At 43.8% G+C, this 27,917-nt stretch overlaps 1 protein-coding gene across 4 annotated transcripts in view; it reads left to right on the top strand.

Moving 5' to 3' along the window:
* The window catches only part of LOC137368934 (probable ATP-dependent RNA helicase DDX60), a 141,319-nt gene that overhangs the window by 12,758 nt on the left and 100,644 nt on the right, over positions 1-27,917 (top strand). For 3 of the 4 annotated variants that reach the window (XM_068029259.1, XM_068029260.1, XM_068029258.1), the window contains exons 3-11: positions 1,042-1,231; positions 3,827-4,183; positions 6,198-6,314; positions 9,049-9,201; positions 12,013-12,165; positions 14,117-14,258; positions 22,063-22,218; positions 26,923-27,134; positions 27,383-27,536. In XM_068029259.1, the coding sequence (XP_067885360.1) occupies positions 1,042-1,231; positions 3,827-4,183; positions 6,198-6,314; positions 9,049-9,201; positions 12,013-12,165; positions 14,117-14,258; positions 22,063-22,218; positions 26,923-27,134; positions 27,383-27,536 (1,634 nt within the window). Of the gene's footprint in view, positions 1-1,041; positions 1,232-3,826; positions 4,184-5,797; positions 5,994-6,197; positions 6,315-9,048; positions 9,202-12,012; positions 12,166-14,116; positions 14,259-22,062; positions 22,219-26,922; positions 27,135-27,382; positions 27,537-27,917 lie in introns of those variants that run through there. The other variant, XM_068029262.1, reaches the window with a different exon arrangement.

Below are 27,917 nucleotides of genomic sequence, written 5' to 3'. Positions count from 1 at the left end.
CCAGAAAACTAGCTTAAATTAAATTGTAGAACAAAGGGTTTCAGGCTTAAGCTAGAAAAACAAAATTATGACTGACATTAGGAAGCTCTTCCTTTCACCAAGAATGATCGACATTTAAAATGGAGTCCCAGATACAGTAGTCGGGTTGCCAACCCTCTCAGATTGCCCTGGAGTCTCCAGGAATTAAACATTAATCTTCAGGGCACTGCCGCGAGCAAACCAATTAAAAGCATGGGTTCTCTTCATTTTACTTGAACACTTTTGCTTCTTACCTGGAAAACTACTGGCAATGAGAGATGGGATGAAGGCTGTTTGTTGGGATGAGACAACTGGAGATCGGAGGCAATGTTCCCTGTAAGCTGCCTACATACAGAAACCTGGAATCTACCACGCAGGCTGCTCAGAAGTTGTCCTCTTTTCAAGTACCACCCGTGCAGAATAATTGAAAGGTACCACGCATTCAAATGAGCAGGCCACAGAGAATAGGAAAAAGTTAGAAGGGTAACTATGGGACATCCTGTAGTGAAACCTCCAGGAATACACCCAATCAACACCATACAGTAGTGAAAATCATTTGAGAACCATTCGAATGCTGGAATGTGGGAACGTTATAGTCTTTCTAGTTGGATAACCTATGATGGACCGAATGGCCTTCCTCATCTGTAATTATCTTGTGATCCTTTAAGTGGCAAGGTTTCTGTTTGATGGCTTTGACGTGTTTTTTATAAAATAAAATAAATCCTACACATTAATAATTTGCGACAATTCATATTGGGCCAAAGCCTCTTTAAAGGGAAATGGTCGTAGAGTAAAATTACCGGGAAAACAAGAAGAGGAAGATGTGTGGGGAGTGTGGGTAACTCCTTCAGGCTTGATGGACTGAATGGCCTCCTTCTGTGTACTGCATGATGTTATAATTTTACCACTGAGGCAATGTGAGGAAGAGTTATGGCCGTTTATAGAAATGGTGCAGATCATTTTCAATCCATATTTTTCAGCTGACGCACAATTGGTTTCATGTTGTGCTTTTTTGCTCAACAGGAAGGTGAGCTTACTCCATGACTTTGTGGAGTCTGAGTTCTTTGTTATTGATGGTGACTCTTTAATGATGGCATGCATTCACGAGGCGACTCTCAGCCCCAGACAGAACTTGCACTTTTTTTATCTGGTGGAAAGTTTTTTGTTCGACTTGACCCAAAAAAAGGCAAAGTATGTCATTACATTCTTTAAGGTAAGAATGAAATCTAAGCTTCCATCTCTTTAAAAGTTTTATATATAAGGGTAGTTCTGGGAACTGTGCAAAGAAAATGCACTTCGAAGCATAGAACACAAAAAAAGGCCATTTGACCCAGTGTACCTGTGCTGGCTGTTTGAAAGAGTTATCCAACTAGTCCCACTCTGCTTAGTCTCTTCTCAAAGACCTATAACATTTTCTCTGTCAAGTATTCAAACTTATGAAAGTTCTGGCCACCTCACCTCAGAAAGGATTTATTAGGCACTGAAGGGGTGCAGCATGGATTCACCTAGCAAGATGCCAGGGCTAGGAGGGTATGAGAGCAGGTTGTGGCATCTATTCCCTTGGATTTAGAAGATTGAGGAGGTGACCTTATTGAGGTGTTGAGCATGTTAAAAGGGTTTGATACAGTAGATGTAGACAAACTGTTTCCTCTGGTGGGGAATCACGAACAAGGGGCATAATCCTAAAATTAGAACTGGAGTTTTAGGAGGGAAATTAAGAAGCCCTTTTTCACACAAAGAGCAGTGGAAACCTGGACGTTTCTCCCCCAAAAGGTGTGACTGCTGGGTGACAATTGAAGCTTTGAAGACTGAGATTGATAATTTTTATGTTAGGGAGCCCTTGTTCTTCTTGATATGCATTAATGGGCCTTGGTGCACAGGACACAACTTCAAAATTTGTGGATGATACGAAACTTGGAAGCATTGTGAACTGTGAGGAGGATAGTGTAGAACGTCAAAAGGAGATAGACAAGTTGGTGGAATGGGCAGACAGGTGGCAGATGAAGTTCAATGCAGAGAAATGTGAAGTGATTCATTTTGGTAGGAAGAACATGGAGAGACAATATAGAATAAAGGGTACAGTTCTAAAGGGGGTGCAGGAGCATAGGGACCTGGGTGTATAGGTGTATAAGTCATTGAAGGTGGCAGGACAGGTTGAGAGAGCAGTTAATAAAGCTTACAGTATCACAGGCTTGAGGTGATTTGATAGAGGTATTCAAAGTCAAGAGGGGTCTGGACAGAGTAGATAGAGAGAAACTATTCCCATTCATGAAAAGATTGAGAACAAGAGGGCACAGATGTAAAGTAATTGGCAGAAGAAGCAAAAGCTACATGAGGAAAACTATTTTTTATGCAGCAAGTGGTTAAAGTCTGGAATGCACTGCCTGAGAGTGTGGTGGAGGCAGGTTCAACAGAGGAATTCAGAAGGGAATTAGACAGTTGTCTGAAAAGGAAGAATACGCAAGGTTATGGAGAGAAGGCAGGGGAATGGCACTAGGTGAATTGCTCTCTTGGACAGCCGGTGCAGACACGATGGGCCGATTGGCCTCCTTTAATGCTGTAACAATTCTCTATATCTGCAATTCTGTAAGGGTATCACGGGATATGGAGTAAAGGCAGGTAAACAGAGTTGAGTTGCAGATCAGTCATGATCTAAATGAAAGATGGAGCAAGCCCGAGGGGCTCAATCCTCGTGTTTCTATGAATCTTTATTGTCCTTACTCCAATTTTCCACCTGATATTTCACACGGCAATGTTTTGTGCAAGATGGCAAAATAAGAGTACGGTTCTTTTGTTCTTTGTATGATACTCATGCTGGAGATTTACCACAATGTGGGCTGGATGCGGCGAGCTTCAAAAATGGCGGCTCACCCATGCAGGCCGCATGCCAAAGAGCCGCCGCGATATCAGGCGCGGCAGCTCATTTAAATAGCCGGGTTGGGACGCCCCCTCCCCACCAAACCACCCCCCCGATCTCGTGGAGGGGGTGGGCTGTCCGTCCCCGACAACGGCGTCAGCTGCCTGTGCCATTTTTAAAGGGCTGTCATCCCTACAGGCTTTTAAAAAAATATTTAAAAATACACAGCATAAAATTAAATGAATATATTTATTTTTCCCCTCTCCCACCCCCCCCCCTAATGACAATGAAATGAATTATCTGCCCTTCCCCTCCCCCCAAAAAAACACTTACCTTTACCATCTGGCCTTCCCCGACCCCCCCACAAACTGCACAAAGTTTAAACTATAACCCTTCCCATCATCCCCTACACCTATGATGTCAATTTGACGCCATCCTCAGCCCCGCACTTATAAACCCACCTCCTCCTCCCTCCTCACCAGTGTTGTGGCTCATTTCCCCAAATGGGGATCCAAAGGCTTGGGAGTGCCACCTGCCACTATGAAGATCACGGCAGGCCCATAAGATCCAGGTAAGTGCATGTTAATTTTTTAATTTTATTCATTTGCATATGCTAATTCAGGTCCTGTTGCCCAGCAGTGGGGAGGCCACCACAATGCTTCACCACCGCCGGGAGGTTTGGGCCGTGCCCTGCCGGTGTTGAGGTCCATGGTGGGCCTCATCCAGGGCCATCTTCAGACCGCTGCCTGCCATGGATCCTGACGCCGGGGGCTCCTCAAAATCCATGCCTGTGTATCCAAGATTTGACGAGTCTCCATTATTCACCGATTTCCTTTATAATTGGGCGAGGGCAGTCCTGTGCAGTATAGTGGCTGAGAGAGGATCCACAGAAAGCCTGCAATCGAACATACTCTTTAATTAAGCTTCTTTTGCCCATGTTTTCTATTTTAGGACGCTGAATGTATATGGAACGAAAGCTGCGATTACCTCTCAATACGGACTGCACTGATTCTCCACCTTCAGCAAAACACGAAGGTCCCAGTCCACACAGAGTTCTCCAACTGCTTTGATGAAAGATGGAAGACATTCATCGATGAGAACCACCCCTATTTTGTGTTGATCGCCGACAAAGCTTTTCCAAGAAATAGGAGTGGGCATCCTGCCACTGGACTGTTCCACATTTTGATGCTTCATACACTAGGGAATGGAATAAACATCGTCCTGTCATCCGGAATGAGCCAGGACATTCTCCGAGTATATGGGTATCACGTGTGCAGCAAATCAACTATTATTTCAAGATTTAAGGAGGTAAAAATGCAATTGTTCTGTAATATTTTCACTTTTCTTTCTGTCTATCTATGGTTTGATTTAATTATGTACTTAGTTATTTATCTATATTATGAGGTGTACATCTGATTGTCTACCTATTTGCCAAATATTTATCTGTCTGTTGAACCATCCATTATCGGTCTATCGATCTGTTATCTATTTATGTTTTAAAATTCTCATCCTTGTTTTCAAATTGCCTTACCCTTACCTATTTCTGTAATCTCCTACAGTCCCACAACCCTCCGAGATATCTGCACTCATCTAATTCTGGCCTCTTGAGCATCCTTGATTTTAATCGTCCCATCATTGATGGCCGTGCCTTCAGCTTGTTTGGCTCTAAGCTCTGGAATTCCCATCTTAAACCTCTCCACCTCTCTTTCCTGCTTTTAGATGCTCCTTAAAACCTACCTCTTGGCTAAGCTTTGGGTCATCAACACTAATATCTCCTATGTGGCTCGGTGTCATACTTTGCCTGGAAACTCACTTTAGGATGTTTTACTATGTTAAAGGCGCTATAGAAATGCAAGTTGTTGTACCTATTATCTAAATATCTGATTCAGTAAAACTCCATTTTATTGCAATTTCAGGTGTAAAAATCATAGTTCTTGCTATCTGAAAAATCCATTTCAAACACATGCTGTTTTCTTTTTAAAGAGTGACAAGTACATTTGGTGTGAATGAACTAATGCTGTCATGTAACTTCAGAATTAGCAGCCCCTCCCACCCCCTTCCTGGGACTTACTGATTGTAACTCCAAATTGATGCGATGGTAATGGGTGAGCTGCCTCTGGAGCTGTGACAGGCACTGAAACCTTGTATAAATTATTGAAAACAGCCCTGAGGCCTAATTCCATGTGAGCCTCATGCCTCCTGATTGGGCTGTGTGGGTATTAGGTTATGTATCCTGTTGGATCCCATTAGTTGCACAAAGAGAGACGAAGTCCGACTGTAGCTTTAAGAAACTTTATTGCAGTACTTAATTGTTACCTCTTCAGAAAACTTCACAATGAACTGAACTAAAACTAAAAGCAACACATACACTGAACTAACACTGAAACTAATAGCAACACACACACTAAACTAACCCCTGAACTAACCGCAACCCCCCCCGAACTAACTCTTCGCGCCAAATCAAGCCTTATTATAGTTATTCATACAAATCAGTAACACCTACTCTTTGCACCTACAATTGGTCTACAAACTTCTGCAGTTTCTTGGTGTCGGGGCCTGATTGGGGTACTGCCTTGTCACCTTCTCCTCAAGCAGTTACTCATTCCCCTATCTCTTCGGACTGTTAGGCTGAGCCACCCTCGGACAAGGGGCGTGGGTTTGCCTGGTCAGTATGTTTCTCAGACTGACTGTTCCTTATGAATGTGTCATGTCTGGGTGATGAGATAAGAAGAGTGTTGTTGAAGCATAATATCTCTTTCTGCTATTGCGCTGTACCAGCTGCAAGGCCAATGGTGAGATTCCTGTTAGTTTCTGCTTGTTAGTCTGTTTCTGCTGATAAGTTGCCTCTGCAGCCCTGAAGTTATGAAGTCATTTCTGATAAGCTGTCTCTGCAGCTCCGAGGTTATTTTGTCAGTAGGCTATACTTAATTGATTAGTCCACTTTAAATGTCCCTAATAGTTCTGTTCTCGAAAATTCTGTTCCCACTGAAAACGGGCTATAACCAATTTCTACCCCAAACTGTTATCGATGGTGACAGTTGTGAGATAAATATTGGCCAGTGAAACTCAGCGGCAGTGTTTTCTGTTAGGCAAGGGCATTAAGAGTTACAGAACCAAGGCAGGTAGATTGGGTTAAGATATAGATCATCTTTGATCTAATTGAATGGTGGAACAAGCTCAAGGGATTGAATGGTCTGCTCCTCTTCCAATGTTCCCGTGTTGCTGTCACTTCATTAACTACGTACGCTTAAAGTGAATGTGTTCTTTATCTTGTAACTTTCATGCTGAACTGAGTTTTCTGCTTTCCACCCTAACAATGCAGTGCGAGGCAGATTTAAAAAGTGTCCAGAAACACCTGGTGCAACTTGCATCCACGTTTTATGATCCAGTGTTTATTACGCCAGATGACAAAGATGGGATGAAGACAATACAGTGTGAGGTAGGATCGCATTTCATGTCGCTGCGAAAGTCAATTTTGAATGAAACGTGAAAATGAGATTTTTTTTTTTAACAGTGCCTGAAAATATTGCTTGCATAGAATTTTACAGCACATAAAGAAGCCCTTCGGCCCAACTTGTCTGTGCTGTGCTTATGCTCCACTCGAGTCTCCACGCATTCATCTTCATCCAGCCCGATCTATTTCTTCATAATATCTCTCTAAATTGGCTGTCAAGCGCTTGGGAAGGTCCTGAGATCCTAAGAGGCAGGATACAAATGCAAGTCTTCCTTTATATATACTTTTCTGTCCATCGATCTATATTTATTTAATTATCTCTCTTTCCATTGTTCTATTGCTCTTAATTCGGTCTTGTGATGTGGGTATCACTGACGAGGCTGGCATTTATTGCCCATCCTTAGTTGCCCTGAGAAGGTGGTGTTGAGCATTCTTGTTGAACCACTGTCAGTATGCCACAACTGAGTGGTTTGCTGGGCCACTTCAAGAGTCAGGCATGGTGCTGTGGGTCTGGAGTCACATCGAGACCAGACCAGGCAAGGACAGCAGATTTCCTTCTCTGAAGGACATTGGTGAAGCAGTTGGGTTTTTACAACAATCCAAGAGCCTTGTGGCTAATTTTATTGATGCCAGCGTTTTGTTTCCAGATTTTTAAAAATCTAATCCAACTTCACAAATTATCATGGTGGGATTTGAATTCATGTTCTCTGGATTATTAGCCCAGGAAAATTACCGCCATATTACACATGATCCCTCAATCTATATAAAAATCTTCCATCTATTATATCCGTCATTCTTTATATAAAACATTGACAAATCATAACTGAACAGTTCTAAACAAAAATAGAAAGAAAGCTAGTCATTTCCTGCTGTTTTATTTTCTCACTTCCCCACCCCACAGCAGCTGCCAGTCTAATAAACCATTGAACAACAAGTTATCAGTTTGTCTCCAGTTGACTTCAGATCTACCTATTATCCCCATGCTCTTAGAGGGATAACTTGCCTGGTGGACTTAAAGGGACAGGCCAAGGTGCCAGCTAAACATCACAAATGTGCTTCAGACCTCAGAATATGTTTGAGGCAGGGATGCATAAATAAGCATCGATTGACCCTGTATTTCCCCAGTGTCATTGATGCTATTTTACCCAAATTGGGGGTTGATAATGAAGAAAATTCAAGTCTTTACCTCCAATCATCGTCCCCGACCCACATCCTCCTCTCTGACCCACATTCTTTGCTCTGAACCACATACTCTTCTCTGGCACACATCCTCTGCTCTTCAGACCCTGGTTTACTGCTTGTTCTCGGCTCCTTCTATATCACCATTGCAGGCTGCCCTTTCAGTCAGTGCACTCATACTGTTTAGAACTCTGCTGACTGTCTGCTGCCTTGATTTAACTCTCCCTTACTCTAGAACTTTTCAAAACCTGTCTTCCTCTCACCACAGGCCTGTTAAACTCTCCTTACTGTTCCAGTCAACATCTTCTGCTCCTTCTTGCAGAGCATGGGAAGATGTTCTACAATGCAAGCGGTGCAGATTTGAAAGCAATGGAAAGGGGCATTAAGGACTGCTGTTATAAACAGAGACTTGAGAATATCCAGGTTGTGTTCACTGGATCTGAGAAGGTGGAAGTGTCCTGATCAAGGATTTCAAGAGTAGAAAGGTTATGATGGCGGGAAAGGTTGTCTCCGCTTGTCAGTGAAATCATCACATTAGAAAACCACTGTAAAGGTAATCACTAAAGAAATGAAATGGAAGGTTGGGAAAGATAAGTCAGAACTCCCTCTGGGAAATGATCCTGACAGTTACATCAAGGTCTAACCGACCGGTGAACCCTCCTGCTCACCTCACCAAAGTTTGTTGCATCAGTGAGAAGAGGGTCAGTAACAAGAGGACACAGATTTAAAAAACCAGAAGGGAGGAGAGTGAGTTGCAGTGAGTTGTTGTGATCTGGAACACACCGCCTGAAAGGGATATGGAAGCAGATTCAATAGGAACATTCAAAAGGAAACTGGATAAATACTTGATGGGTTAAAATTGACAGGGATATGGGGAAAGAGCAGGGAAGTGGGACTAATTAGATTGCTCTTTCAAAGAGCCAGCACAAGCACGATGGGCTGACTGGCCTCATTCTGTGCTGCATGCTGCCCTAAAGTGCTTTACAGCCAATGGAATACATTTTTGAAGTGTAGTCACTGTTGTCATGCAGGAAACCTGGCAGCTAATTTGTGCAAAACAAGCTCACACAAACAGCAATGTGCTAAAGACCAGATAATCACTCTTAATGATGTTACTTGAGCGATAAATATTGAGCAGGGCACTGGGGAGAACTCCTGGGATCTTTTATAACCATGAGAGGGCAGGCAGGGCCTTGGTTTAAGGTCACATCCAAAAGACAGGATTTTCAACACTCCCTCAGTACTGTACCATCAGTCTAAATTCTTAATTAAGCTCCTGGAATGGGACTTGAACCCACAACATTCTGACTCAGATTTAAGAGTGGTAGGCACTGAGCGTCAGCTGACACCAAATTCAGTCACTGCCCAAAAAGAGTGTGGGGCATATGCAGGAGAATGTGATTAGACTAGACAGCTCATGCAGAGAAAAGCAGACGTAATGAGGCAAATGCCCTGTTTCCCTGGTGTATTAATTAAACAGTGTGACAGAATTTCTTCCACAGACATGAGACAGAGCAATGACAATGTTCTACTGTTTCAGATTCATCACAGCTACTCTAAACTGAAGCAGTTGTGGCCCCAGGGATCAGACATCAGCAGGATTGTTTGTGTTGTGTCCTGCTCAGTGGCTGTTAAGATTTACGCTTCCAAGATGACAACATTACAAAGGGCAGGAATGACAGAAAACAAAAAGGTAACTCTCCCCTTAACTATCTGTGGCTAAAATGTGCGACCCTGGGCATGCAGCTTCCGCGAGGGGGGTGTAATTGGCAATCTCCGCCGAGAATACATTGCGTCGGTTTTGCCAAGTTGAAGTTACACTGAAACTTCTGTGCAAAGTGCATTAGCATAAGCCCGACTGTAAAATCTCCAGCTATCAGTGCAGCCGAACATCATAATCGTTTTGTGGCTGGATCAGCATGTTCCAGCATCACAAAGAAGGGTGGGATCGCGAGGAAATGAACCATTCTTCAATCTTTTAAGCAGGGCCGATCAACTGATTGGTTTACTGCTTTTACTGTTTAATTGGCTTCACTTGACTGCTGGTCATTGTGTGTCTTCAACTAAGTAATTGCTGCAGCAGAGCAGAACACACTTGTGCGGCTTTATTTGACTGCTGGTCACAGGTATTGTGTACCAAGGGAAGATCAATTGACTGAATTGGAAGTAACTGCCACAGCAGCGGGAGAAACAGATCTGGGTCACAGGATGTAAATCACAGAATGATACAGCACAGGAGGAGGCCATTTGGCCTATTGTGCCTGTGCTGGCCCCTTGAAAGATTCTGTCCCATTAATTTCATTCCGCTTGCTTTCGCTCCCCCTTGCCACCACCAAAGCTCTATAAATGTTTTCCTTCAGTATTTCTTTATTTCTCCGATCCAGGCATCGTTTTCTTCACCTCATTCCCCCAGGTGAGTTGATCTTGCAGAGAGCTGGCACTGACATGGCAGGCTGAATGGCCTCCTTCTGTGCTGTAACCATTCTACAATCCTGTGACCTCCCCGATACGATTTGGCTCCGGTTGCCGCGGCTTCAGTTTCTGGATTCAGTTGACTGCTGGTCGCTGCAGGTCAGGTGATTAACACTGGACTCATGTGACCAGGAGTGCCCAGGCAACCAGGGTTTTGGGCTCAAGGCGACGAACGCCACCTGAATGGGCACAATCGGCAGCGACTCCACATTCTGACTGGGGTGGCGCGTGGCCTGTTTTGTGGGTATGGGCTGCTTTAGTTGAATGGACTTTTCAACCAGCTCAAAGGATCATGGATACTCGGGATGATGGTAGTGATAAGCATAACTCACTTACACTTAAAATTCCACAAATGTCAGCGTTATTTCATTCAATTCGGCCCTGATTATGCTGAAATCATACAGAAACTCCAGGCCCTTATGTTTTTTTTTATTTCTGAATACTTTACATTATACCTGCCAAACCAGGACACTAGCAGAAGCTGACTAGTACTATCAAAAATAGTCACACTTCAGAAGAGCAAACTGTACTTTATACTGTAAGTAGCTAGGCTATGGGCTTAACTGAAGGTCCAGGTCCAGGTAGATCCAACATTCTATCACAGAATAGGAGATTAGTGGCAAGAATCGTGTGGATTGTCTTATCCTCACACTCTCTTTCGCAAACTTCCAATTAGGAATGTCGAAATATGAGGAATAGGAGAAGGCCATTCAGCCCCTCAAGCCTGTTCTGCTATTTAATTAGATCATAGCCTGGAGCACCTCAATTCCATTTACTTACCTTTGCTCCATATTCCTTTCATTAAATCCTCTGTCACATAAGAGCTGCCAGACCCAATGTGCTTCTCCTCGTCAAGCTCCATCTCTCCCTCCCCATCCCCCCCTCCCCCGCCCCAGTCCATTAACCCTGGGGTCCTCATGATCAAATGCCTCCACATCTCAAGGGCAATTAGGGATGGGCAATAAATGCTGGCCTAGCCAGCGACACCCGCATCTCACGAATGAATAAAAAAAAAATTCTCACTCCAACTTTCCTACATTATTTCCTCTAGCTCACCCCACCACCTCAACCACATTAGCTTTTTGGGAGGAGAGAGAGGAAGATTTCTATTCCACTTTGTGTGATGAACTGCTTCCTGACATCACCCCTGGACTAATTGATAAGAGATTGATTGTTATAATTAGACAACAACACCATCATCATTGTGCCACACAGAATGGTAGAAGGTGAACTAAATGGTCTGATATTCCTAAGAAGAAACCCAACCATCACCACCTTCTCAAGGGTATCTAGGGATGGGCAATAAATGTTGGCTTTTGCAGTGACACCCACATCCCAAATTAAACAAAAAAGGTGTCTCTTCTGAATTCTATTGCTCCCAGCCAGAGCGTCTCCCATTGATCTTCACATTAAATAGAGTCATCGAGTTGTACAGCACAGAAAAAGGCCCTTCGGCCCATCGTGTCTGTGCTGGCCATCAAGCACCTAACTATTCTATTCCCATTTTCCAGCACTTGGCCCGTAGCCTTGTATGCTATGGCATTTCAAGTGGTCATCTAAATACTTCTCAAATGTTGTGAGGGTTCCTGCCTCAACCACCTCTTCAGGCAGTGCGTTCCAGATTCCAACCATCCTCTGGGTGAAAAAGTTTTTCCTCAAATCCCATCTAAACCTCCTGCCCCTTACCTTGAATCTGTACCCCCTAGTTATTGACCCCTCCACCAAGGGAAAAAGTTTCTTCCTATCTAACCTATCAATGCCCCTCATAAATGACTTCATTAATGTGTCATTCAAATTGGTCTTTTGTACCCAGGGTTGGGGGGGTGGGGAACATAATGTTGTGATGGGAGGACTCCCTGTGAGGCTGCTTACCTCCAGAAATGGAAAGGCGTCAGCTGAGCAAGGACATATATTGCACGTCTTTCATTGTTTTGTATGGGCGGAGAAACATACTTACATTGAAAGCATTTCACCTAAAGGGCAAGGTTCACATTTAACCCAAAGTTTTGTTTTTCACGTGTGTTTAAAATAGGATGAACCTGACGAATTGGCAATTCAAGGGGCAGCAGACATATGCAGAATGTATTGCCTTCATGTGGCACTTCTACGTAATCTACCCTTGTCCCAAAGAGCACTCAGAAACAACACCCAATGGACAAAGCCAGCTTCTGAGTTCTTAATACTGGTAAGTACTGACACTGGTGTTCATTGAAGAGAATTACGTAGGATTTACAGTACAGAAACATGCTGATTGGTCCATGTTGGTGTTCATGCTCCACACGAGCCTCCTCCCACCCCTCTTCATCCAACCCTATTAGCATATCATTTTATTCCTTTCTCCCTCATGTGTATCTACCTTCCCCTTAAATCTACACCATTCACCTCAACTTCTCTTTGTGGTAACAAGTTCCAAATTCTAACCACTCTCCGAGTAGTTTCTTCTGAATTCCCCATTGAACTTATTAGTGACATTTTTATGTCACCTAGTTTTGGTCTCCCCCTCAAGTGAAACTGTCTTTTCTACATCTATATGGGGAGGCAGTGACATAGTGGGAATGTCACTGAGCTAGTGATTCAGAGGCCCAGGCTAATGCCCTGAGGACATGGGTTCAAATCTCACCGTTAACAGCCAGTGGAATTTAAATTCAATTAATTAATTGAAAGCGAGTTGCAGTGGTGATGCCATGAAACTAACAATTGTTGGAAAAACCCATCTAGTTCATTAAGGTCCTTAGGGAATGAAATCTGCTGTCCTTACCTGGTTTGTGACTCCAGACCCACAGCGATGTGGTTGAATCTTAACTGTCCTCTGAAATGGCCTAGCAAGCCGCTCAGTTGTCAAGGGCAATGAGGGATGGGCAACAAATGCTGGCCTTTCCAGTGATGCCCATGTCCAATGAAAGAATTACAAAAAAACTATCGAATCCCTCAGCCTTCTGTTTTCTCGAGAGATGGGCGGGTTTGATAGCCAGTCCCCCCCCCCACAGGGAAGATGTGTGGCAGTCTGGATTGTAGTTTGGACTCAGGTAGGGTGGTGGGGGGTGTGGTTGGTGAAAAACTCTGTTCAGAACAGGCGCAGAGTGCCACATATTTCAGTCTAGACAGGTTCCAATGTATGTCTATAATTGAGGCTTGGACACTTGCCATTAGAACAAATGGCCAGTCTTCCCTTCACTCCAGAAATTCTTCTGGGGTCAGCAGCGGAGCCCGCAGCAGGTGGAATCCCAGCATAACTAGCGGACTACAGTCCCGTGCATTTTTACTGGGTCAGAGGCTGGGAATTCTGCGGCGAGTCACTCACCTCCTGACTCCCCAAAGCCTGTCCATAATCTACAAGGCACAAGTCAGGAGTGTGATGGAATACTCTCCACTTGCCTGGATGGGTGCAGCTCCAACAACACCCAAGAAGCTCAACACCATCCAGGACAAAGCAGCCCGCTTGATTGGCACCCCATCCATCAGCTTCAGCATTCACTCCCTCCACCAGCTGCGGACCATTGCTACAGTGTGTACAATCTACTAGATGCACTGCAGTAACTTGTCAAGCGTGTTCCAAACCCATGATCTCTACCACCTAGAAGGACAAGGGCAGCAGGTGCATGGGAACACCAAGTTCCCCTTCAAACCACACAACATCCTGACTTGGAACTATATCGCTGTTCCTCCGCTGTCGCTGGATCAAAATCCTGGAATTCCCTTCCCAACAGCACTCTGGGAGTACCCGCACCAGATGGACTGCAGTGGTTTAAGAAGGCGGCCCACCACCACCTTCTCAAGGGCCATTAGGGATGGGAAATACAAGAAACACCTACATCCCATCAACGAATGAAAATAAACAACATTGATTTGCTGCTCTTTTTGTTCAGGATAGTAACACTGGTATTGCCTGGTGGCAACTATAATCATAAAATACTATAGCGCAGAGAGAGGCCATTCTGCCCATTGCCCTGTGCCAGCTTGTTGAAAGAGCTGTCTAATTAGTCCCACTTCCCCATTGCCCTTTCTCCATAGCCTTGTAAATATTTTCCTTTTCAACTGAATTCCCTCTGGAAATTTACTATTGAATATGTTTCCACCACCCTTCCAAGCAGTGCATTCCAGATCAAAACTAATAAGAAATTACTTTTTGTTTTTAGAGAAGAATGGCTGAATTTTTTTTCCTGAAAAATCTGGCTCATACTGGGTGGCAAGTTAACATGACATACTTGAGTGACCTGAGTGATGGACACCTGTTGAGAACCGTAGCAAATATTTGCACTGAAATGCCAAGTTGTACAGGTAAATCTCCAAAGCATTGGACAAAGCTGCTCCTTTTCCGAGAAATTTTTGTTTTGAGCAATGGAACAACTTAGCATTTTGTTAGTGGGTCAGGTTACAATCCAGCTCTGTCATGTTGTTACTGACATCCGCACACAGACGCACAAAATTCATGGGCAGGGACAGATCAGCTGGTTTATCAAGTATACCCCACAAGCCATGATGACTGGAACATCAGGACTCAACACTCCCTACCCTCCCCTTCCCCACGACCCCCAATCCCCCCCAACACCCCCCACAGCCATGTAACCTCTTGGGAGAGGTACAAAAATTTGAGAAAAGCTCAGAGCCAATAAGCAAAAAACCATTTGGTAAAATTCCTTTCCGATCCCCTCAGGCGATATCAATCAGCCCAGGAAATCTCACGGACTAATTGTCATCTATAAAAATACGAACCTTTTATATGATACGATCTCTGCTCCAGTCGAGAACCAGTCCAGCCCCCTCTTGAAGGCAGAGATTTAGCACCCACTACACCAAATGGCAATATATTCCAGAGGCTCGCTACTCTCTGGGAGAGAGGAGAACTGCCCAACATTCAGTCTATTCCTACTCTTACATGGTTCAAACTCACGTCCCCAGGTCCTTCCCCAATCTGTTAAACTGGAATAATTTATCAGTGGCTACACTATCCGGCCCTTTCATTATTTTACAGATCAGGTTGCATCTAAGTCTACACTGCTCTAAAGTAAATAGACCCAGCTGCTGAAGCCTATCTGTATAGCTGAGGCTCTTTATGCCAGAAATCATTCTTGGAGCTCTGCTACAGACTTTTGCCAAAGCCACTATATTCCTCAGGTGAGGCCGAGGGCCTTCTGACTCCATAGATTATGAAGACCTAACTGGTTTAGGACACATAGTCATTTGGTAGTTCAGAACTTGAGAACTGCCGAAAATAGAGACATGTTGTTGAAGCTTTTCGTCTTGCACTCATCAGGACAATCTGCTAGAATAACCAATGTAAGGGAAAACAACAGCATATAATGCATGAGAAGAGAGTACTGATTGGTTGGCAAGTGAACTCTGATTGGTAGAGGCATTGCCATGGAGAATGCACCAGTTTATGGTGACCTGACAGTTAACTGCTGAGCTTGTTTGAAATATAAACCTGGCAGCTTGACTCTGATAGGTCAAGGCATTGCCCTGAGGAATGAACCAGTGAATGGCTGTCACTTATTTCGTTCAGTTGAAACAGGTGCAATGTGTGTACATGTTCTTTCTGTCTGCAAAGAACAGGGCCCTGTGTAGTAATATATGTAGCTTCCAGTACACGCAAATGTGCCACACTGAGAGCCCTACTGACAATCATAAATTGGTTGTCAGCGTAATTCTTAGCACACTGAGGATTATTTAGCAAATGTTGTCCAATCATGGAATCACCTGTAATGTTGGACACTATGTTTTGAGTTTTGCAAGCATGGGTTGGTTGGGTACATCCTGTACCTTGCCTGTTGTGAACAGCGGAAGGGACATGCTGTTTGATACGATCCGCCGGTCTTTGGGACGTACGGCCTATATACCTAGCATCACACTGGCATTGAAATTCATATATCACATTACTCATTTGTGTGATAGGCAGAACGTCTTTTTGGCTTGACTACAGCATCCTGTTAGTGGCGAACACCATATGTGCTGCTACTGCATCGTAGCAGCGTGAAACAGCTAGCTTCACCTGTTGCTCAAATGTTTGGGCAGGGTAATTTGAGGTAGACTGGGTACTTTTCGGGGCTGGAAATTACAGGTTAGGCCCGTTCATAGATTTGTGTGATATACAGCAAGAAATGATCTGACCAGGGTAGCCATTGTCATGCAGGGTGCCTTTGATTCACCCTATTTCAGCATCAAGCTTGCATGGTGAGCAAATGACTCGGGCCCTATTTACATGATTGCTGATAAGACCAATCTTATAGCGTGTGGAAATGTAAGAATCCCAACGCGTATATTGACCAGTGAAGGTAGGTTTGTGGTAGACTGTGGTAGAGAACCGCTTAGCAGATTTCTCAAGTAGTATGTCAAGGAAAGGGAGCTCATTAGACTGCTCCATTTCAAAGGTGAATTTGAGCGCAGGATGGAGCCCATTAAGACGTGTAAGGAAATTGGGACAGTGAAAAGATAAAAGCAGTAACAGGAAGGCAAACACGATTATAATTTCTGTTCATGTGGCCTCTACCTCTCTTCGTTCCTGCAGATTAAGATATGGCCATGTAGATTTTCAGTAATAAGTTCCCAGTTAGACTCAAAGCAAAACATTTGGAGCATGTGGAAGAGGCCTGAAAGGTCAAGAAGAGCTGACAACCTAAGCATCGGATGAAAAATAGCATGCCTGAAGATGATGGTTCTTGAGAACTAGCACCTCAACTCATTGACTGAGAATTGTTGATGCTAAGCCAGTGCTTTGATTTACTGTTCCTTTGTTAGTTCTGGTTCTTCTCTACAACTGAGGAATAGATCACCACACATGAAGTAACTACCTCTTCAAATATGGAGCAGGAGTTTAGCTTACAATCCCTACCTTTCTATCCACTTCAAAATCAAGTGATGATCTGACTGAGTGAGCTGATTCAAGTTCAGGCTGACACTGATAAAAAATGTTCTGAACCAAATCCTGGGGATAGGAAAAGGGAGAGGAGGAAAGAGGGCGGTGAGATTAAGCACAGGTATTGCTTTGGCGGCACCGTGCAGTCACCTGTTGTACACTCCACGTCATATTTAGTTCTGTTGACTTCAAGTTGGTTGCAAAAAGGATTTTACAACCTTAACAACTTCTGGTAACGTGCCTGATCGTTTCAAATATTGTGAGGCCTCCATTATCTGCCCAAATTGGAGGGACCTCCTCCACAGTGGATATTGGAAATCAGTGGGCAATCATGGGTCTGAAACGTTTGGTCTTGTGATGAAATCTGCAGTTTGCAGCACCCATAGGAAACGTGTGCGAGCTGTGGTGTGAATAGGTGACGTGTTGAGTGTTCAGGCAGGGGCATTGACCCTGGTTCACAACTTTCCAAGGCAAAACCCCAAAAGGATATTGTGGAAAGAATTTCTGATGATTCCTGCACAATTATTTTGAAGACAATTGAAGAAATGTTGACTTCAATGGAAAACACTTGCAGCTGAAGCTAAATTTGCTGAGTCAATGCGGACTGGATATGTACAATACATCAGGAATTCTTGTGATGAAATGGCTAATGAGAAGAAAAAGAATGAGGAATAGCTCTTACAGGTTGAAGCTCTTAAACAAGATTCATTCAACAAAAATGGTGGTGATCCATTTTTAGCTGTGAAGAACGGGAAGCTGTGCAAAAAGTTGAAGACAGCTGAGCTATTGCTACAGAAATTGAAAATAAAAATTAATGAACTGGAAATGGCACTGGCAGAAGGCAAGAAGCTTACAAACATCAGGAAGATAAAGTCTCAGAACTGCAGACAGAGATAAGCTCCAAGACTTTAAGAACAGACTTGATGATTTTCAGACAGAATTGTTGAAGAAGGGCAGCCAGATTAAAAACTTTGAAGAAACTTTAAAACAGCTGCAGGCTAGGGTGGAGCTAGGAGCTCAACTTTTCAAAGAGGAGATGACTGAGCTGAAAAATCGATTGTTTGCACTGAAGATGGAGAAGATTAAAGACAGCAAACATCTTGAAAATCAAATTAGTTCACTAAATGTCAGCTTAGAACATAATGAAGAGCAGCTGAGACCAGTGATAGGCACCGACATGTTGCACCATGGACATTTGACAAAATTATTGACTCAGCCACGAACATGAGGGCAATTATATATATATAAAGTGTATAGACAATCTAATGTCATCAAAACACAGTCCTATCTAAAACATATTTCTTCCTATAAATACAGTAGCTAAGCATACAAACATCAATAGAAAGCAGCACAACAGTATTAGCTAGCTAGCAAACAAAATAGTACGCAATGCCAATGCAAATTATTTTTGTTGGCAGAATAGAGCTAGCCTACACCATGTCACAAGGTGGTTGATGGACCTCATTGGATGGCCTCTGTGGATTCACACTGTGTCAGGACTGTAAATTCATCCAATAAACCATAAAACTCAAGGAGAGGATTGATATTGTGGTTATTGAGGTGAGGCAGTCAAAAAATCAGCAATAGGAAGATGAACCATTTCTCACACTGCTGTTGTCATAAGAGAGTTTAACCCATAGTCAATGTTTGTGCAACTTCTCCATCTGCTTGATTACAGGAGACATTTATAGGATGGAGCAGATAGTACTTCAGAAGAGTCATGTAAAACAAAAAAAAAGCAGAGTGAACACAAGAACACAAGAAATAGGAGCAGAAGTAGACCATATGGCCCATCAAGCCTGCTCCACCATTCAAGACGATCATGGCTGATCTTGGGCTTCAATTCCACTTTCCTGCCCACTCCCCATATCCTTTGATTCCCTGTGAGACCAAAAATCTATCTGTGCCATGCTTAAATGTATTCAACGGTGGAGCATCCACAACCCTCTGGGGTAGAGAACTCCAAAGATCCATAACCCTTGGAGTGTAGTAATTTCTTCTCATCTCAGTCCTGAATAATTGACCCCTTATCCTGAGACTGTGTCCCCGTGTTCTAGATTCCCTGACCAACAAAAACAATCTCTTAGATTCTACCCGATCAGGCCCTTTCTGAATCTTGTATGTCTCAGTTAGATCGCCTCTCATTCTTCTAAACTCAAGAGAATATTGGCAGACTTTACTCAGCCTCTCATCACAGGACAACCCCCTCATCCCAGGGACCAATTTAATAAATCTTCACTGCACTGCCTCCAGTGCAAATATATCCTTTCTTAAATGTGGAGACCAAAACTGCACACAGTATTCCAGGTGCAGTCTCACCAAAGCCCTCTACAATTTTAGTAAGACTTCTTTATTTCTGTACTCCAATCCCCTTGCAATAAAGGCCAACATGCCATTTGCCTTCCTAATAGCCTGCTGCATCTGCATGTTAACTCTATGCATTCCTTGTACAAGTACACTCAAGTCTCTCTGAACATCAACACTTACCAGTTTCACACCTTTTAAAAAATATTCTGCTTTTTTTATTTTTATGACCTGAGTGAATAACTTCACACTTCCCTATATTATACTTCATTTGCCATCTTGTTGCCCACTCACTTAACAGTGGGAGAGGAAGGGACAGAGAGATTAACGGTAGGTAGCCAAGACTAGTTTATTCATCTTGATGGGCTGTTAAACTAAGTCCTGAATTCTAAAATACAGGAACAACAGAAGGAACAACAGAATCTCTCATGGACAAAATGTTATTTGACAAAATTAGATAGACAAAATAAAGAGTGCCGTTCAGTTCCTCCAATAAAGCAATTCTCTAAAATTCACTTATATCTATATCTCAGTCTATCACCATCAATTCCGATTCAGCTCTGACAAGATAATTATTAACAAAAAGCTTTTCTGCAAAATATTTAGCAGTTGTTACTGAATGTATTATCCAATTACAAAATGTTTAGTCACGATCTGTAAGATTGTACTCCAGACTAACCAATTTATGACCAAGCCAAATCTCTTACCTGTTAGCAAAGGTATTGGCGACCACGCTCTGGAAGTGGTTCAAGAGTTCACCGACCTAGGCTCAACTATCACCAGTAACCTGTCTCTAGATGCAGAAATCAACAAGCGCATGGGAAAGGCTTCCACTGCTATGTCCAGACTGGCCAAGAGAATGTGGGAAAATGGCGCACTGACACGGAACACAAAAGTCCGAGTGTATCAGGCCTGTGTCCTCAGTACCTTGCTCTATGGCAGCGAGGCCTGGACACCGTATGTCAGCCAAGAGCGACGTCTCAATTCATTCCATCTTCGCTGCCTCCGGAGAATACTTGGCATCAGGTGGCAGGACCGTATCTCCAACACAGAAGTCCTCGAGGCGGCCAACATCCCCAGCTTATACACACTACTGAGTCAGCGGCGCTCGAGATGGCTTGGCCATGTGAGCTGCAAGGAAGATGGCAGGATCCCCAAAGACACATTGTAGAGCAAGCTCGCCACTGGTATCAGACCCACCAGCCGTCCATGTCTCCGCTTTAAAGACATCTGCAAACGCGACATGAAATCCTGTGACATTGATCACAAGTCGTGGGAGTCAGTTGCCAACGTTCGCCAGAGCTGGCGGGCAGCCATAAAGACGGGGCTAAAGTGTGGCGAGTCGAAGAGACTTAGTAGCTGGCAGGAAAAAAGACAGAGGCGCAAGGGGAGAGCCAACTGTGTAACAGCCCCGACAAACAAATTTCTCTGCAGCCCCCGTGGAAGAGCCTGTCACTCTAGAATTGGCCTTTATAGCCACTCCAGGCGCTGCTCCACACACCACTGACCACCTCCAGGCGCTTATCCATTGTCTCTCGAGATAAGGAGGCCAAAGAATACTAATAACATAATGTAATTCTATGATACAGACAACTTTCAAATCACATTGGTCACTTAGGTTATCTGCCCTCAAACTGAATAGTAAATGATACACTTTGAAATTACTGATTTTTGACATACTTGTAAAACTTGACCTTTAATTCAATGCGCAGCAAAAAAAAATCAGTTAATGACTGTTTCTAACATGGTCATTGAAACATAATAAATTTTTACCATGTCTTCCCCGACAGTTTTTAACACTGCAAAGGCAGCTTGGATTTTAAGGAATTGTAGACAGTTCATCATAGATTAAGGTTTATTGAAGCTATCTGTTACTAACTATTGTATATGGATCAGCAGCATCCTGTTTTCACCAATATGACTCAGCTCCTATACACCGTACTCTTGTATTCATGAGGAACATACAGTGCTGATTTCCGGAGATTTCTTGCATATTCTTGTCTGCTTTCCCTTGAGTACAAGTTCTGGAACAATGTGATTCCAAATGGATAGCAGCACAACTGTGACATTTATATCGCAATAATAGTCCAGTAACTTTCAACATGCCACTGAACTTGTCCCAAGTGAAAGTAATGTGTACCAGACCATAGAAATTGAGACATTCCTTACATGACTTTTGTCATTTTAAAATGAGTTTACATAGCATAAGCCTTTAAACTTGTGTTTTAAAATAACCTAGCTGCTAAGTTATTTTAAAACACAAGGTAAATTGTATGGAGCAGGGGTTTCCAACCTTTTTGTGTGGGGCGCCAAATTACAATTTTTGTCTTACATAGGGGGCCAGTGAGACAATTTTGGAAAGATAAAGCTTTTAAAAATTTCTCTTGCTATTAATCAAAACAACAACAAATGTGCATTTTTGTGAAGAAGCTTTAAATGAGAAGACTAATTTATTGACTTACTTTCTCGTCACTATGTTGGATACTGATTTAGTGAGATACCTGGCATATTTTTGCTTGCACAAGTAGTCAATGTCTGCCCACACACTTGAACAGCGATGCGGAGTACACAACTAATCTGGTCATCATCATAGCTTGTGGAAGCTTGGTGTGCGTAAATTGGCTGCTGCGTCTCCTTCATTATATCAGTTGAAATAAACGCTTTAAAAAAAGGATTTCATTGGCTGTAAAGTGCTTTCGGATGTCCAGATGTTGTGAAAGGTGAGATAACATTTCTTTGCCTGTGATGTTGGCTTGTGAGGTTGGTGTAGTGGGATGTTCATTGAGGTGAGTTTTATGCCAGGACAGATCCTGGAAAAAGTATTTAGTGGATAATTAGGAAACTGGATAATTGGAGTGGGGACAATGGAGGTGCCATTGCAGTGCAATTCTGATGATGCCCATAACATGCATTTTTATTCGACAGAATCCGAGTGCCAGTTAGGGAGCAAGATCGGAGGTGAATACAGAAACATCTGGGAAACTGTCGCCAAGATTACTCCTGAACTTGATGTGGGACCTGCCTTCCCAGTGCTGTGTACCTCAGGTGTAATGCTGCAATCAGTTGACAAAGCAGAGCCAGGTATATTAAACAGCAGAGAGTTTCAATAATTATTGGTTAACTGTACATTAAGATCCCCAGTTCAATGGATATAATCGAACTGCCTTTAAGAAACTTAAGAAATCCCAGAGTGAGAAAAAGCCATTCAGCCCACCAAACGTGCTACATCTATTTGTGATTCTTCAAACAACAACAACAACTTGCCCCCTTAATGTAGTAAAACATCCCAAGGAGCTTCACAAGAGCGTTATCAAACAAAGTACCAGAACTGAGAAGTTATGTCTATCAGGAATGATTGAATGGGCTGGGAAGGCTGAGGGTGACATGATAGAAACCTTCAAGATTATGAAGAGATTTGATAGGGAGATGTTTCCCCTTCTTGGCAAGATCAAAATTAGAGGCCATAAGTATAAGGTATTAATAAATCCAATAGGGCATTCAGAAGAAACTTCCTAAACCAGAGAGTTAGATAAACACATGAGGGAGAAAGTAATATTCGGGTATTTTGATAGGGTTAAATGAAATAGGGTATGAGGGGGCTCATGTGGACCATAAACACTGACAGGGCCAAGAGGCCTGTTTCTGTGCTGTCGGTACTACGTAAAATTTGACCCCGAGCCACACAAGGAGATATTAAGACAGCTGACCAAACGTTTGATCGGAGAGGTAGGTTCTAAAGAGCAAATTAAAGGAAGAAAGAGTTTAAAGAGGCAGAGAGGTTTAGGGAGTAAATTCCGAGGCAGCTGAAGGCATGGCCGGTAATGGTGGAGTGAAGGAAATCAAGGATGTACAAGAGGCCAGGATTGGATGAGTGCAGAGATCTCGGAGGGTTATAGGGCTGGAAGAAGTTACAGATATAGGGAAGGACAAGGCCAAGGTGGGATTTGAAAATAAGGATAAGAATTTTTGAATGGAGGTGTTGTCTGACTGGGAGCAAATGTAGGTCAGTGAGCAGAGGTGGGCGATGGAGGAATGGGACATGGTGCCAGTTAGGAATTTTATCCCATTAATACCTGTTGGTCCCTTATCTTTAGAAAACTTCCCCTAACTTTGCTGGAAAAAGAAGTTCATAAACCATTTGATAAAGTTCTGAATGCAAGTTTGAAGAAGATTGAGGTTCATGAAACGAATGACAAATTAGCCTGTTCACTCGATTGAAAACTGGATTGGTAATAGAAAGTAGCAGATGATGATGATCGCAAACATATTCATTCTGAATACTCTTATTTAGAATAATCACAACCTTCTTCTAGGCAATAGTTAAAATATAGCACAAAGGATAATTCTCGCAATAGCTAATTATGTGCATTCAATCCTGCCCTGTGGAATTCTCCATGCAGTTCCCTCTGCCTTGCCACTTCCCCCAAAGCCCTCCAGTTTGAACAGGCTTTCAGTTCCTTGTCCTCCTGTCTGTTCCCTGTCCCTTTCCGCATTTTGCTTATCTACATCACACCTTATTCTGATTAATTTTCCCTCACCTGTTGCCATTCTCATTCCTTCTGTACTTTCCCCATTACTGTAAAGTGTTCTGCTTGTGACGAACAGTAGATAAAATGATTGCTGTTTTTCCGAGACAGATTATTTAAACTCTCGCTAGCTCATTGGTAGGGCCACATTTAAGATGTGTCTTCGGGCACCCCACCTCCCAATTGCCATTGATGGATTGGAGTTCTGAGAGGAGTTCAGACTGGAGGATGGTAGACAGTGGTGTTCCCCAAAGGTCAGTGCTGGGACCACTGCTCTTTTTGCTATGTATAAATGACTTGGATCTCGGAATACAGAGTAGAATCTCAAAATTTGCCAATAACACCAAACTTGGAGGAGTGCTAAACATTGAGGATGATACGAGTCGGTTGTGACAGGACAGAGATAGGCCAGTGGAATAGGCAGACAAGTGGCAGATGGAATTTAATACAGATGAGTGTGAGGTCATGCATTTTGGCAGAAGGGGTAGGGTACATATGAACATACGAGCAAATGAATTAGGAGCAGAAGTAGGCCATTCAGCCCCTCTAGCCTGCTTCACTTCAAAAGATCATGGCTGATCTGTTTGTGTCTCGAATTCCACACTCCCATCAACGCCTGATAATCTTTGATTCCCTTGCCTAACAAGAATCTATCTACCCCTGCCTTAAAAATATTCAATGACCCCACCTCCACCACCTTCTGAGGCAGAGAATTCCAAAGACACACAACCCTCTGAGAGAAAAAAATTCTCCTCGTCTCTGTCCTAAAAGGGCGACCCCTAATTTTCAAAAAGTGACCCCTAGTTCTGGACTCACCCACAAGAAGAAATGTCCTTTCCACATCCACTTTCTCAAGACCGTTCAGGATCTTATATACTTCAATCAAGTCTCCCCTCACTCTTCTAAACACCAGTGACAATAAGCCCAGCCTGTCCAACCTTTCCTCATAAGACAATCCGCTCATTCCAGGTGTCAATCTAGTAAACCTCCTCTGAACTGCCTCCACAACATTCACATCCTTCCTTAAATAAGGAGACCAGAACTGCACACAGTATTTGAGATGTGGTCTCACCAATGCCCTGTATAACAGTTCAGTGACACCTTGTCAAATGCCTTCTGGAAATCCAAGTACAGTACATCAACGGGCTCCCTTTATTGAGCTAACTGACCGAATAACATCCTTATTTTTATTGTCAATTCCTCTTGTATAAAGGATAGCATTCCATTAACTTTCTTTATGACTTGCTGTACCTATATACTAACCTATTGTGACTCATGCACTAGAACACCTAGATCCCTCTGCATCTCGGAATTCTGCAGTCGTTCTCCATTTAAGTAATACTCTGCATTTTCATTCTTCCTGCCAAAGTGAACAACATCACATTTTCCTACACTGTACTCCATCTGCCAGATTTTGCCCACTCACTCAATCTATATCAGTCTGCAAGCTCCTTATATCCTCTTCACAACATACTTTCCTAACTATCATTGTGTCATCTGCAAACTTTATACCATGCCATCACTCCCCTCATCTAAGTCATTGATATAAATTGTAAAAAGTTCAGGCCCCAGCACAGATCCCTGTGGGACTCCACTCATCACATCCTGCCAATCAGAAAAGGGCCCATTTATGCAAATTCTCTGTTTTCTGCCAGCCAGCCAATATTCTAGCCATACTAATATGTTACCCCCTACACCATGAGCTCCTACTTTGTGCAATAACCTTTTATGTGACACCTTGTCAAATGCCTTCTGGAAATCCAAGTACGGTATGTCAACGGGCTCCCTTTATTAAGCTAACTGACCTACAGTTACCTGTTTTCTGCTTTCCCTCCTTCTTGAATATTTGCTACTTTCCAGTCTGATGGAACCTTTCCAGAATCTAGCGAATTTTGAAATATTAACAGGCAAAATATATTTAATTTTTTAAATTCATTCATGGGATTTTGGGCGTCACTGGCCAGGCCAACATTTATTGCCCATCCCTAATTGTCCTTGAGAAGGTGCTGGTGAGCTGTCTTCTTGAACTGCTGCAGTCCATGTGAGGTAGGTACACCCACAGTGCTGTTAGGAAGGGAGCTCCAGGATTTTGACCCAGCGACAGTGAAGGAATGGTGTTATAGTTCCAAGTCAGGATGGTGTGTGGCTTGGAGGGGAACTTACAGGTGGTGGTGTTCCCATGCATCTGCTGCCCTTGTCCTTCTAGGTGGTAGAGGATGCAGGTTTGGAAGGTGCTGTCTAAGGAGCCTTGGTGCATTGCTGCAGTGCATCTTATAGATGGTATACACTGCTGTGACTGTGCGTCAGTGGTGGAGGGAGTGAATGTTTGTGGATGGGGTACCAATCAAGCGGACTGCTTTGTCCTGGATGGTGTCGAGCTTCTTGAGTGTTGTTGGAGTTGCACCCATGCAGGCAATTGGAGAGTATTCCATCACACTCCTGACTTGTGCCTTGTAGATGGTGGACAAGCTATGGGGAGTTAGGAGGTGAGTTACTTGCCGCAGGATTCCTAGCCTCTGACCTGCTCTTGTTGCCACGGTATTTATATGGCTACTCCAGTTCAGTTTCCTGTCAATGGTAGCCCCCAGGATGTTGATAGTGGGGGATTCAGTGATCGCAATGCCTTTGAATGTCAAAGGGAGATAGTTGGATTCTGTCTTGTTGGAGATGGTCAATGTCTGACACTTGTGTCACGCGAATGTTACTTGCCACTTATCAGCCCAAGCCTGGATATTGTCCAGGTCTTGCTGCATTTCTACATGGACTGCTTCAGTATCTGAGGAGTTGCGAATGGTGCTGAACATTGTGCAATCATCAGCGAACATCCCCACTTCTGACCTTATGATTGAAGGAAGATCATTGATGAAGCAGCTGAAGATGGTTGGGTCTAGGACACTACCCTGAGGAACTCCTGCAGACTAATGAGCCGAGAACTCTGACCAGTTGTGTGGTTGGAGTCGGGCCCGGAGTCAGGGAGCACGGTGTCAGGTGACGCCTCAGCAGGACCTAATGCCATTTTTAAAGGGCTGCCAGCCCTGTATTGAATGCTGCATTGTGAAGGTCTGGAAGAGGAGGAGGTGACATTAGAGATGGCTGACAGGAGACCCCCTGCGGCCCCACGGTTTCCTGACACCTCCCTCCAGGCGCTACTACAAGGTTCTGATGAAGGTTTCACGACCTCAAGCGTTAACTCTGTTTCTCTCTCTACAGATGCTGCCAAACCTGCTGAGTATTTCCAGCATTTTCTTTTCTGTTTCAGATTTCCAGCATCTGGAGTATTCTGCTTTTGTGCTCCAGGCTGTCAGGGAGAGGAGGGACGTCTTGTTCCAAAGGAACAGAGGGAAGAGCCAGGCGAGGAAAAACAAGCAGGCCTGGCTCCAGGTTGCTGAGGAGGTCAGCAGCCATGGTGTGACCCCACTCACATGGATACAGTGCCGCAAGTGGTTCAATGACCTCATCCAGGCTGCAAAAGTGAGTATCATTTAATCCCTTCATCCTCTTGAGTTTTGCATCTGTCAAAGTAGTTGTGTTGGGAGGAGAATGAGCTACCCCCCCAGACGCGGGCAAAGGGATGCAACATGTCAGTCTGCGGCCTGTCATGGTGGCCCTGAAAGCGGGTCCCCCAGTCATACTTGAATCTCATGAGATCTTTGGGCAGGAAGCATGTGTTGGGATTGATGTTGCTTGGGGCCTAACATCTTCCTTCCCTCTGTCTGCAGGAGAAGATGGCACATAATCGGAGGGAGCAGGCCAAGACCAGAGGTGGGCTGTCATTGCTGCATGTCCTTACGCCAATGGAGGAGGAGGCCATGGAGCTTGCTGGATCGCAGGATGGAAGGAGTATTGCAGAGACAGGGGCATTCTCCCAATATAGTAAGTAGGGTCTACATGGGGCACAATGCGGTATCTGCAACATGCTGCTCATCAGGCATCCAGTGCACACATGGATCTGCATTATAGAGTGTCTGCAGTGGAGGGAGGGAAGGCCCTTGGCCCTGACACATCTTTGTCATACAGTCAGTTAAGGCACAGATGGAGGCCATTCAGCCCATCGAGTCCATGCCAGCTCTCCGCAGAGCAATCCAGTCAGTCCTACTCCCCCGCTCAATCCCCATAGCCCTGCACGTTTATTTCCTTCGAGTTCCCATCCAATTTCCTTTTGAAGTAATTGATTGTTTCCGCTTCCACCACCTTGTAGGCAGCGAGTTCCAGGTCATTACCAGTCGCTGTGTAAAACAGTTCTTCCTCAGATTC

The sequence above is a fragment of the Heterodontus francisci genome, chromosome 4 (genome assembly GCF_036365525.1).
Source record: "Heterodontus francisci isolate sHetFra1 chromosome 4, sHetFra1.hap1, whole genome shotgun sequence".
In the NCBI taxonomy this organism is placed as follows: domain Eukaryota; kingdom Metazoa; phylum Chordata; class Chondrichthyes; order Heterodontiformes; family Heterodontidae; genus Heterodontus; species Heterodontus francisci.
Note: the sequence above shows the minus strand (reverse complement) of the source record. Positions and strands in the feature narration are given on the sequence as shown.